Here is a 13,171-nt window from a genome sequence, read left to right on the forward strand (position 1 = left end):
CTGGCGCGGGATCGGGCAGTGTTTCATTCTGCTGTGCATGGGGTCGCTATGAGTCGGAAACGACTCCATGGCACTTAACAACAACATAACAACCGCTGTCGCAGTTGGAGAGTTTCTGTCAGGCCAGGGCGGGGGTAGGGTGGGGTCCAGTGCATTCTCCCGTCGCCGGCTCCAGGAACCCCGCAGGCTGCGCTTCCAGCCCGCGAAAGGCGCAGCACCGGGAAGGTGTGTTCTAATCAAGTTTAGGCCCTGCCTTTCCTCTCGGCGCATGCGCCTTTGCCCTGCCGTGGCGCTGTCTTCCACCAGCGAAGCTGAGGTCTCCGAACCTGCAGAGGGCGGTGGAATCCCCTGTCGCCTGCTCTTTCAAATCCTTTCGCCTTCAGAGCTGCTTCCGGGTCAGCGGTCAGACGGGCCTGCGCTGCGTGGACCATGGTGCAGCTTCGGCCGCGCCCGTCTCGTACCCCGGCGTCGGCAGAGGCGATGGTGGATGAAGGCCAGCCGGCATCGGAGGAGGCGGCGGAGCACGGCCTGCTGTTGGGACAGCCCAGCAGCGGCGCGGCCGCTGAGCCGCTGGAGGAAGATGAGGAAGGGGACGATGAGTTTGATGACGAGGCCCCAGAGGAACTGACTTTCGCCAGTGCCCAGGCGGAAGCGAGAGAAGAGGAGCGGCGAGTGCGGGAAACCGCGCGCAGGTTCGGAGTCCGCGGCCTGTCCCTTCCCCGTCCCGCTTGTCCGTCAGTAAGCTGACTTGTCATCCTCTCTCCCAGGGATAAAACTCTTCTGAAGGAGAAGAGGAAACGACGCGAGGAGCTGTTCATCGAACAGAAGGTTAGAGGGTAGGGAGGCGTTTCATTCCTAAAATAACAGAGCTCGAGGTAGAATTCCCCCGTTTGATGCCATTTGGACTGGAAGGATATTGGAGTGGGGACTAGTCAGTAATATACATCCTGACAACGGTGTAAAGAAGGATGCTCGTACTGTATTTTGAATATGGGAGTGGGAAGAATTGTGAATCTGAAATCACAGAGTTAGATGCTCAGCTGACACTGAAGGGGTCTTATCAGTCTCGCTGAGGTAGTTTCTTTGTCCCAAACTAGTTTGCTGTGGGAATTACATGAGGTGCTTTATAAATAAAGGGCTATACAAACGTGATTGTTTTCGTGTCTGTTGTTTAGTAGTCTTGCTACAGAAATGTTGTCATTGACAGGGCCTCCAGATGGACATGACTTAACTGCTTTCAATTTAAACAAACAGCGACCCGAGGGTTGGAGTACAGTGGGCCCGGTCCCTATTTTCACCAAGTCTTCCAGAGAATTCGGAATAAGTTCTGATCTTTCAAAGATTTTCATGGGCCCGATCTTCTGACATCCTAGTGATATTAGGGGTAGTATTCACTTGGTTCATTTATCTGCCCAGATGTAGGTAGGGCTATTCTTAAAATCCATAATTTCAGATGCAGCTTCTGACATATTGCCATGCACATGACTTTTACGGATTTTTGAATGTCTTTATAGAAACGAAAACTCCTTCCAGATGCTCTTCTAGAGAAGTTAACTACAGCTTCCCAAGCTAAGTAAGTACTAGATCTTATCCTTACACTTGCATATTACACCGTTTTTTAAATAGTGGAATTACACACGAGTACAAACATTTATTTGGAACCATGCGATTGACATTGTAGAGCTTAAATTAGCAGATGTTTGAATTTGGTAGAAAATGTGAAGGGAAATGTTCCATTTCTTTTTGGTCTCTTGCTCTTGCCACTTATTTTTGCTCATTCCCATGTGGAACTCCAGCTTCTAAGCCCCTGATCCCAGTGTATTTATGCAGTAAATATTTTTGAGCTTATGTCATTGTGCTAGGGGCAGGGTACATAGGACTGAATCAAATTGCTTTGAAACGTATCATTTAGTGAGGCTACAGACATTTATCCACAGGTTCCTTGAACTCAGCTTCCCCCAACTTGCTTTACCTGTCACCAACCTGCCCAGCCTTCTTGTTCCCCATTTCATTTAGCAGCTTTGCCATCACTGAACAATTGGTTATATAACACAAAAACTACAGTAATCCTTTTTCTCCCCCATCCCATGGAATCAGTCAGACCCTACTATATTAAACTTCTAAATGGCTGGGGTTTTTTCCTATCTTTTCTGTCTCTTCTCTGGTGCCATAGTGCCTAAGGCATTTTTGACTACTAACCAGAAGGCTGGCATTTCAAATGCACCAGCCACTTCTCGGAAGGAAGGCTGGGCAATCTATTTCCTCAGTGGTACCACCTCAGAAGCCCAAGGAGGGGTTGCTATGAGTTGGAACCAACTCAACAGTACTGAGTGTGGTTTTTGGTTTTTAATGGTCTAAGTTTAGAAGTTTGACCCCTTAACACTTCAGGTAAGTGGTTTTCAAATTTACAGTAAAAGTATTTAAAGGAACTGTTACAGACTTTTTCAGATTCTAACTGTATTATACAACCAACCAAATCTATTTGGTAGCAAATTCTCTTTTACCTTTCAAAAGCAAGCTCAAGTGTCACGTCTTCTTGCCCTTTCCCCATCACTTTCTCCTTTGTGTAGCTTTTTTACCTTGCAAGTGTTTTTCTATAGGCAACTCATAGCAGTTTACTTTTGTCTCATTAGAGACTCCTTAAAGCTGGCCCTTGTCTTCATTCTTGTCTTCTGTTTCTAAACTGTTGAATGAATCCTTTGTGATTTCCTCAAATAAAGTGAGGCAGGCTTGCTACCTTTAGCTTATTTTGAATACTGTTACATAACTTATTAGAGTTTCACTCCATTAAGGACAGCAGTCTTATTTTTTTTGGAAGCCTGCCAATAGGGTCCATATTTTAAATTGAGCAGATACTCCCACTGTGGTATATACTAGTTTGTTAATTGGGAGTAGGTGGCAGGGAGTAAGTGAGTGATACATCAGAGAATGACTTCTGCTTTTCAAAAACTGATTAAAGGTTCTAAGAAAAACTGAAGACGATAAGTAATGAAAGGAGGGGTATCTTTTGCAAAACCAAGTGAAATTGCTGTCTGCCATTCTAATCAGGTTTTTTTTGGTTCTTTGTTCTTAGCATAAAGAAATCACCAGGAAAGTTGAAAGAAGGTATGTACTATTCTAAGTAATTTTTCATGGAAATGTCAACTGAGGAGCTCTGGTGGCATAGTGCCTAAGGTACTTGATTGCTAACCTGAAGGCTGGCGGTTCAAACCCACCAGCCACTCCTCACAAGGAAGGTTGGGCAATCTACTTCTGTAGTGATACTGCCTCGGAAACCCAAAGATGGGCTGCTATGAGTCAGGTCCAACTCGACGGCACATAACAACAAATGTCAACTGCATTTGCAGATATTTTCAATTTTATCTTATTGGCCCTTTAGGGAGACAGGCCTTAGGCCTGGCCCAGGTAAACTTGAGCCTGTTCCCTATATTTCTGACAAGTAAAACTCACATCCAAGTTGATATGTAGAGATAACTTAAATGAATTCTAGTAAATATTCCCAATTTACTTTTATTATAATGCTGATTAGAACATGTAAACTTAATTTTCTAGTTAATCTGCAAAAAAAGAAAAATGAACATGAGAAAGGAAGTGACTCCAAGAAACCTAAAGTACAAAAAGTACAGTCTGTCAGGTAATTAAGAGTTGTCCTTTGTTCATGTAGCCTCTAATTTAGTTTTATTCATTATCTTACCTGTACATATACAAAATTAGTATTTAGATTATTATTATTTATGAAACAGTTAACAAAAATACAGTAAGCATGTATCTGTCCTCATTCATCTTGGTCTTTTGTACTGACTACCAGCCCGAATAAAAGCTGCGTGGCTCTAAGGCTCAAAGACCAAGATCTGAGAGATGCAAGGCAACAAGCAGCCAAAGCCTTCATACAAAATTCTTTATATGGTCCAGGATCCAACAGAACTACGGGTAATTTACTTATGTACTGTTTTCTCACTTTTTGTCGTAAATAAGGCAAAGAAATGACAATTAATGGTCTTTCCTAGTGAATAAGTTCCTGTCTCTTGCCAACAAGAGGTTGCCAGTGAAAAAGGCTGCAGCCCAGTTCTTGAATAATACTTGGGGTAAGATTTAGCTTTATTTTCTTAGCTCTGATAGTTTTAACTTTTGAATCATGTTCTTTATAAGGGGATAATGCTCAGGTAATTAAAAAATATTATAATTTTTTCCTTATAATGGTTTCTGTATTAATACCTAGTTGCTTCTGGAAAACAGGTCAGCATAGCACGTGTGTATATCTAACGTATAATCTAATAGACCTAATTTAGTATTTTCATTAAGGGGATTTTCATTAAAGGGAATCTTTAAGTGACATTTTGAATTATGTGTTTCCTAATATTCTTACTGTACCCAATTTTCTCTTTTAGGAGCCCAGAGAAAACAAAATGCCAAGAGGTTTAAAAGACGGTGGATGTTCAGAAAGATGAAAGCATCTGGGCGAGTGACTCAAAGTGGAAGAATCAGTACTTTTTCTGTATAGGAGTTATTTAATTGAGAATATTTTTTCTGGAAAAATTTTTAATAAATCATTCATAATTCATTTTAAGGAGTCATTATAAAAATCATAAAGCTATTTGGGGAAGTGCTTGGCCACATTTCATCCTTTTGGAGTATAATCAATCACACCTTGTAGTCTTACAAGGCCCTGTAAGAAAAAGCACTCTAAAAGAAATTGTGTTTTCCTTTCTTGAAAGCGTTTATCCATTCAAAGAAATATAAGTAACACCCACACCAGTAACAGCACCTCTCTGTCTCCCTCCCCCGCCACAGTGTGGTGGGTGGAAACAGTAGGAAATGAATCTCCAGGAAGTCTTTCAGTTGCAGCTGTCAGATGCCTTAGTCCCTCAGATGTCTTTTTGTTTTACAGACTTCTGCTTTGTGATATTAATGGACAGCCTCATGGAATAAGAGTTGGGAAGAAGTACCAAATCTAAATTTACATAAATTATCTATTCCTTTTAGAGGAGGTTCAAGCTTCAGTGTACAAATGGTCAACCAACACATCTCCATCACCAAACCAAAAGACACAGTTATCTTGTTGAACAGCTTGTTTAATTTTACTTTTAACCAGTTTGGGGGTTTGCTTGACTAGCAAAGTCTCACATGTTGTGTTTCTGTTACCACCCACAGCATGAGTTTTGTCCCTAATCCATGGTGGCTAGGAAACTGAAGGCAGTCTTAGGTTGTAGAGCTCATAATTGATAGTAGAAAACTATCAATTTTAATTGCTCTAATATTTTAAGAGTATACAAGTACCTAGTATATAAACTCAGTTGACACTCTAGTATCTGTAGAAGTAAATTTTTAATGGCTGGTTAATTATATCACTACATTTTTATTGCAATATAGTACTCATTTAAGCACTTAAAAATGGAAGGTGTACAAAGATTAAATTAAGACACGGTAAATTGACTAAATATTTGGTTTTTATATAAATAAAGGTCATAACCACACTGTTGACAGGTAATACTGTTATAATACAACAGTTAAACTTGTGAGTCTACAACAGAAGTCATCTGTAGTTAAACAGGAAACAAAGCTGAAAAAGACCATGTTAAAACAAAACTACTGGGACTAACAGGTCGGGATTGTAAGTAGCAACAAACATGTTCACTCAGCTCCTGAGTATTTCAAGTTTTACAGTACACATTAAAAATGATTTCTTCCATCAACACTATAAATTCAAACTGTCGGATGTTTATGCATTTTGCAAGTTACACTGATTGAATATATGGAAGTGGGGGTCGGAACATCTCCCAATTTGAAGTTTACATCACCCACATGCTAACACAAACACAACTTGTTCCATTTCCTTACCCCGTCTCCCCCCCACAAACGCGGCAGGATTTTTTGGTTTCTTTTAGGTAATTGTTTTAAAGGATTTGTGATGATCAATTTGAACGTCTGAAATTCAGTAATATTAAACTCTTAGACAACTAAGAGGTTATAAGATGGAAAATAATTTCTCCTAACACTAAGTTAGAAAATCATTTGCATCATGCTGTAAACTAGGAAGCAATGTAAAGCGACAAAAACCTGTCCCCAGTACATAATTAAAAAATCTAAATTTCCAATCAGCAGAGCTGGTCTACTTCCATGTTGCCTATATGCCACAATATAAGTTTGAGCTCCTTTAATGCATAGCTAATGTAGGTAGTCTTCCACTGTGGCAAACGCGCAGGATCCGATTCCTGACCGAGCCATCAGTCCTAGACACTGTGTGGCCTGTCCCATTGCTAGGGCAAGTGGAGGTTGCTTTGGCAGATTGTGAGTTTCTGAGGAAAAAAGGTTAAAATAGACATCAGCAAGACATTTTAAAGTGTCAGATACTCAAAAACTTTTACTTCCATATTAACTATAAAGAAAATGATGTAACTTTTAACAGTGACCTGAGGTTGGAATATGGTGGGCACCCTTTCCATTTTCTGTTTCCTGTGAGAGAGCAAAACCATCCTACAAGCATGGAGGAATTAATTTTCAATTTTTAGTTCAAACTTCTTGAACTGTGAATAAAAATTTTCGAGACCCTACATACCAGCGGTTTCTCTGTCAGTTACAGTACAAATGCAGTAATCAAAATTTGGTCTTTGACAGAAATGATAAAAATGAATTCACAATAAAAGGAACCCAACTCACAGAAGCTGGTAATTTCTATGAAAACCATGTACAGATGTCTAAATTTAATTAAATTACTCATCAGTCCTTTGTAGGCCCTGCTGATTTAATAAGGGTAGATAGAATATTGACACATTGCTGGTTAAGACTCCATACAGTTTAATTCTACTTTTGGTTTAGAGATTGGTCAATGTGATGGTAGGAAAAGAAGAACATACCAGAAAGAATAAAACAAAGGAAGAAGTTTAGGACTTCAGGTACATATGAAAACAAGGATATAAAAATGAAAATACTCAAGAAAAGGTACACAAGGTTAGTATTCTGTGGGAAGACACCGTTTTTTAAGCTAAATTTTGATGGTGATAAAGGTTTTTTTACCTACTCTATGTAGGACTCTGGTAGCATATTGCCTAAGGCACTTGACTGCTAACCAGAAGGCTGGCAGTTCAAACCCATCAGCCACTCCTCAGAAGGAAGATGGGGCAATCTACTTTTGTAGTGGTACTGCCTCGGAAACCCAAGGAGGGGTCACTATTGGGTCCAACTCAACGGTACATAACAACAACAACTAAGTAGGGCTGATTTTGTAATTCAGCCTTACACCTTGAATCAACAATAATTTTCACTATAAAATCAATGTCATGACAGGGAATAAACACTTAAAAGGAATTCCCTCTTGAAGGTTCACAGGGACATAACCTTGCTCAAAGGTTAGCATCTAAAGGTACTGCATTTAATTATAATTCGATTTTGGCAAGGCAGACATCTGGTTATAACCATCTATAGTGAAATGAGTTCCTTTATGCCTTGGTTCTTGAGAAAAACAGCTTGAGAGATTGCCTCTCCAAACCCTGGAGTTCCTTTTGCCCTATTTTATATTGCAAAGAGCTTGTTACATTTGTCCAGGTTAACTGACATTTCCTGGGTACACTGTAAACAACTTGGCTTGATACTTTTAGTGTGGTCCTGGGCTGCAGCTTGCCCTGCGATTGCTGTGCACCTTGCAGGGATTGGTCAACAGACTATGCAAATGAAGTAAATTGTAACCTAGGCATACCTACTATGCAAATGAAGTGTCATGTCTGTGGCCTACCAAGAGGGGACTGGTCAGTTCATGGCCCTGGTGGGAATGCCATGCCTTGAAATTGACAAGGAGTTTATACATTTAAGCAGCTAGCCCCAGAAAGCTGTCCTACAATGAAGATGGGAGACTTTGCTCACATGCTTCCTGATCCTGTGCTGTACCCTCTTCCCTCATTAACCATAAATATGGTCCTTGAGTTGTGTGGCCATTGCAACAGATTACTGAACCCAGAAAAGAAGTTGAGTGTGCCATGGGAAGGATGGCTGGTGTCAGAATTGGTAAAAAGTTTGGGGAACGGAGGCATGCTTGACCTCCATCTCACAGGGATCAGCTTTGGGCTGATCCTCATCCTGATGATTATCCTCCCTGAAATTAGACAGGTTTTGATGATGCTACTGTTACTACTACTCCCAGCTGGTTTCCACATTATTGTTATAAGATTTTTTTTGGCATCTTAAGCAGGGATTACATACAATCAATATAGTAACTTTAAGCATTATTAATTATTTTTATTATTATAATATTAAACTGAACATACACCTACGTAATATAGCACAATATTTATGTATACACACACACGTATTAAGCAATATACCTGTCATTAATTTTATAAGAATTATATAAACGTAATACATTTAAGTATTGTAACTGAATCTACATAATATAGCACAGTACGTAAGAATACATATAACTTGGATAAAAGTTCTCAGCAATGTTAATACTTAAGAATTTAATTCCTCTGAAGTTAACCCAAGGAATCAAAAACGCTTAAGAAAACTGATCACTTTTCTCCAAAACTTCTTCCAAAATCTCTATTCCCAAAATACAAAGCAATTAGGTCTTCATGATTATCTATAATGTGGTAATTTCAAATATAATTATAGTAAGCCAGAAGTATAATTTGCTCTACAATCCCAGTATTGTCACTAAGTCTTCTATTTTTACCAACAGAGCGAAATGAATTTCGTATAACCAAAGAAAAGTCAACAAGTTAACCTAGAAAGATTCTCTTTTATTATTATATACAAATTCTCAATTTGAGAAAACTGTAACATAAAAGACACTTAAAAACCTCGGTATCAGACCTTTACAAATAATGAATTTTATAAGGGCAAAGAAAAAACAAAGACTCAGATGTGAATACTTTTTCATTGCTTCCTTCACATTCCTGCCATACTAGCCCTGGCCCTCATTACGAGTCTCCCTGTCAAAGTACTCTCTAATCTATTCTTTGCGGCACTGCCTTAATCTTCACAAAATAGTTTGAAACGTTGCTAAAATCTCCCAAACCTAAAAGACACCATATAGAGTCCTAAACTCGAGTGAAGTCCCATTCTACCTGGGGAACTAGATTCTAAAGTCAGGTAAAAAGTTACTCATGTAAGTTACCTTTGGAACCCCTGAACTGCCTACAAATTATAATTTTATGTAAACAGCCCTACAGTCATATAAATTCACAAAATGTGCAGTTAAAGTCCATTTGTTAAGTACATTAATATAATCATACTTTACAGTCAGTTGTTCACAGGATAGGAAAAGAAACCAACCAAGAGAACAGTAAATTCAAGTTTCTCTGACTGCATGCTCACACCTCACTGGGTGACAGAGCAGTAGGAATCACTACACTCACTCCTCATTTACCTACTAGGTTAAGTTTGTCATGCAAAATACAATGAATGTTATGGTAAAATGGAGAATGACCACATCACCTTACCCCTCACACCTATACTCAGTAATTTTTCATCTAAGTGTCAAGTGCAGTAGATATTTTCAGTCACACCTTATTGGCCCTGCTGAAGTCACCTGCCACCACTGCCTCCCCCTCCCCTATATCGCCTCAGGAGAGCTTGGTCCCTATCCCTGCCTGCAGTAGAGGGTACCCAGTTTTCCAAAGCCAGGGTAACCCAAGTGCTGCCCACTTCCCCATCCTCGGGTTACTCCCTCTCCTGCCCTCATTGTATTTTCAGGATGGGTGGCTCCAGTTCATCCCCTCAACAACCTCAAGATGCCACTGGTAGCTTTGTCAGGGATTGGGGGAGGGGGGGGGGTCTGGGTGCTGCAAAGGTGATACATGCCACCTGCTGGGTTCCCCTTACTGGCCCCTCATCCAAGCATCTCCTGGCTCTTGCTGGGTAGCCCTTCCTTCTCCACCCTCATGGGAACTGACAATCCAGAGCTTTTTGCAAGGCTGTGATGACCAGCCCCAGCCCCAGCCCTTGACTTTAAACTGCAGCTGCTGTTGGCCACTTACCCACTGACCCCACCCATGTCCAGGAGAGGGCATCGAGAAAACCTAAGTGGCTGCATGGGTGGCTAATGAGCTGACACGGGTCCCATGGGACCTGGGCACCTGACTGCTCCATCTCAGGGCTTCTTCTGACCATTACCCATCCGATCCCTGCTGCTTCTCACAGGCCTGGGAGCTGGGGCCAGACCCGAGTCCCACTTCCTCCCAGACCCCTGCAGGACATCAGCTGCTGCTGCCCTGGTCTCAGCCCACTGTGGGCACAAAGGACCCGCCAGGCAGTGTCCTGTTCCCATTGGCCCCACTACAGTGCCTCCCACAGTCGCTTCATTCAGCACCTGCAGCTCAGGAAGACTGTGCCCCTTCTCCCCTCGACCAGTGAAATACTATGCACTGTAAGCTTCCTTTTCACATGCACATGGACCTGTCAGTCAGGGACCCCATCAGGGACCTTGGCATTAGTTATTGCATTGTTAATGGGCAAAATAGTTGGATAGTAGATTTTTTACGTCATTATAAATAGGAAATGTCAGATAACAAGATAGCTGATATGTGAGGAGTAAGTGTATTTAAATTATAATTTTCTTCCTCTCTTCCTCACCCACCTTTTTTTTTTGAAAGGACCCAGCTGAATTTATTTAAATGCAAATATAACTTGACCTCAATGGTTAGTGCTGACTGGGCACCCAAGTCACCTGGAAGCCCCTTGTGCCTGTATTTTAAGCATGATGGGAGCTGTGATATGGGTGGCTCAAGTTACCCCTGCCCATTGGAAATATCTCAAGCAAAAACGTGGGGAGCATGGTAGCAGGAGGTCACCAGCTAGGAATCCTGATCTAACAGATCAAATTCAAACATCTCAGATAGTCAAGCTCTTTCACTCTCTCTTTCTGTTCTCACTCAACCCGCTCCTATACTTAGTCAATATCTCCTCTTCCTGATCTCTTCATGTCTTCTAGTCTCACTCTTTACCTACTTTGGACCAATTATTAGAACATTATTTTTCATTAATGTTCCTAACTTCCTTCCACAGCAGCCAAATTATGTTCTGATTAATCCACTGAAGAAAATGTATTAAACTCTATAGAATAGTTCTGTGCTACCCTGAGTTCATACTTTTGTTTCCCACCTGGGCTCTCAAAGTCACAAGTCTATCCTTTTATTCAGCCTCTGTTCAACCACATTTCAGTCCCTTCACTGCCTCTCACCACTTTCTGTGACACTCACAACTCTCAGCTCCTGAAAACTTAGAAAAACAAAAGGCCCTTAGGCTTGAATCCTCTGCTACTCATCTTCCCATCGACACTCACATCCTTCTCTCTCCTGTGTCTGAGAAAGAAAGACAGTCTAGCCGAGTAAAAATGTAAGAGAATGCCAACTCCTGATTCCCAGCTTAGAAATGAGTGGCAGAAAATGCCTTTCACTAAAGAAGGTTACGAAGGGAACTGCTGTCCTGGGTAGAGTAATATTTTGAACTTTAAACACAAAGACCACCAAAAGAACTTATTCTAAATGAGAAGCAGCAGACCTTCATGGCTATCAGAAATGCTTACACACAAAACTTCTATTTTCCAAACATTCCAAGGTGCATCCCACTCTGTTTTTATTCCAGTTGAATCCACTTAATCTGGAACTAAGATAAAAGAGGAAAAATTCTGTATTTTGGGTAATTTTCCATTTTAAAAAGGTAGAAAACTTTTCCCTTATGATTTAACCAAAATATGAATGTTAACACAAATACCCTTTCCAAAACATTGAGAGAGTCTAGCTGAAGGTGCTTTTTGGTTTTACTTACCTAATATTGCACTGTTAAGAGCTGAGCACACAGGTTCTCTCTGAATTGGGTCAAGCTGATTTCCAACTGGGCTGTTCCAAGGATCTGAGTAAGCTAGCAAACTGAATGCATCCTGTTGAAATACATCAATTTGATTTTTAATTCAAAGAGTTCAGCAACTATGCTCACAATGGTTCCAAATTGAGAGACAGGTTAAAATATCACTTTAAGACACTAGACTACATTATAACCTTTACAATCATTCTTCGTTTTAAACTCAAGATAATCAACACAATCTTCCAAAAGACTATTCTTATCTTTTTGTTTTCTTTCTATGGGAAGATGCATACTAAGGAGTTTTCAGACACTGGCATCAAGTCCAAGCACCACCACTAACTGTGTGGCCTTTAGCAAGTAACCTCTCTAAATGTCAGTTTCATCATTTGTGTAATGGGGATTATGGGAGGTCCTATTTCACAGAAGTGTATGAGGACAAAATGAACTAAATGAAACTAGCATAATGCCAGATTGTCCTCATCTTTCAATAAACAATGATTTGTTATCAGACCAAAGCTATTAATGGTACTGAGTTATTATATCACTCCCAAAATTACCTCCTAATTTTTCCCTGGTTCATTTTGTAAAAGGTATACAGAAAAGAATACAGATATATAGACAAGCTATAGATAGAGAGAGGACACCTTCCCAGTTAGAAGGTATATATGGAGAGGTGCTACGGAAAATGAAAATCTGTGAATTTGGGAACAAAACACTTTTGAAGTGCTAAATACTGAAATGTGGAAGAAAGAAATGTCTAAGAAATCCTGTCTCCTAGGAGAGTTACTCAAGCTATCAGATTCCACGCCCCTTCTCTAGTCCTCCTAGGACTGTTCTGAAAGCAGAGGTGGGAGAAGGCTTCCTGGACAACTGCCATCTTACCCTTTCTCATCCCAACTAGGCCTCTATACTGTGGGTATAAAGACTTACCCATAAAGGAAAGCTGTGAAGTCAGTGAGGCTGTGAGACAGAGAGTACATATGCCTCTAAGGCAAACATATGGGGAGGGGCTCATCCTTTGTCTTATAATGCTAAATATTTCATTCATGTAAGATGTCTCTCCTCAATGATAATGAAAGTTCTCTGAAGATAAACATTATTTACTGTACCATTTTGAACCCCCTGCAGCTACTCATGGGTGCTGGGTACCAGGGAAGAAGGCCTGCTGATAACATTAAGACTTGATTCTTACTGCTGTTGTTGTTATGTGCAGTCAAGTCAGACACGACTCATAGCGACCCCTCCTTGGTTTTCCCAGGCAGTATCACTATGGAAGCAGATTGCCCCATCTTCCTTCTGAGGAGTGGCTGGTGGGTTTGAACCGCCAGCCTTCTGGTTAGCAGTCAAGTGCCTTAGCCACTATGCTACCAGAGCT

The 13,171-nt window shown here is 40.8% G+C and overlaps 2 protein-coding genes across 2 annotated transcripts in view; one reads left to right on the plus strand and one right to left on the minus strand.

Moving 5' to 3' along the window:
- Positions 1-429: 429 nt before the first annotated feature.
- On the plus strand, positions 430-4,501 carry NOL7 (nucleolar protein 7). The gene is made up of 8 exons (XM_007952258.2): positions 430-692; positions 768-828; positions 1,515-1,573; positions 3,074-3,105; positions 3,553-3,634; positions 3,809-3,930; positions 4,008-4,085; positions 4,389-4,501. Exons 1-8 carry the CDS (start codon positions 430-432, stop codon positions 4,499-4,501), a joined length of 810 nt encoding a protein of 269 aa, XP_007950449.1.
- Positions 4,502-6,165: 1,664 nt separating this feature from the next.
- Positions 6,166-13,171, minus strand: part of RANBP9 (RAN binding protein 9) — a 176,772-nt gene continuing 169,766 nt past the window's right edge. The window contains exons 13-14 of the mRNA XM_007951859.2: positions 11,761-11,872; positions 6,166-6,296 (exon numbers count right to left, since the gene is read on the minus strand). Coding sequence (XP_007950050.1) covers positions 6,166-6,296; positions 11,761-11,872 — 243 coding nt within the window. The remainder of the gene's footprint in view (positions 6,297-11,760; positions 11,873-13,171) is intronic.

Source organism: Orycteropus afer, unplaced genomic scaffold (assembly GCF_000298275.1).
Source record: "Orycteropus afer afer isolate SDZICR_OR568_19922 unplaced genomic scaffold, OryAfe1.0 scaffold00012, whole genome shotgun sequence".
In the NCBI taxonomy this organism is placed as follows: domain Eukaryota; kingdom Metazoa; phylum Chordata; class Mammalia; order Tubulidentata; family Orycteropodidae; genus Orycteropus; species Orycteropus afer.

What these genes read in the sequence shown, in the direction of transcription:
- NOL7 (XM_007952258.2), top strand. Translation starts at nt 430, where the DNA reads ATGGTGCAGCTTCGGCCGCGCCCGTCTCGTACCCCGGCGTCGGCAGAG. An exon ending in ACTACAGCTTCCCAAGCTAA is followed by an intron (nt 1,574 to 3,073) that starts GTAAGTACTAGA and finishes CTTTGTTCTTAG; the next exon opens with CATAAAGAAATCACCAGGAA. An exon ending in CAAAAAGTACAGTCTGTCAG is followed by an intron (nt 3,635 to 3,808) that starts GTAATTAAGAGT and finishes ACTGACTACCAG; the next exon opens with CCCGAATAAAAGCTGCGTGG.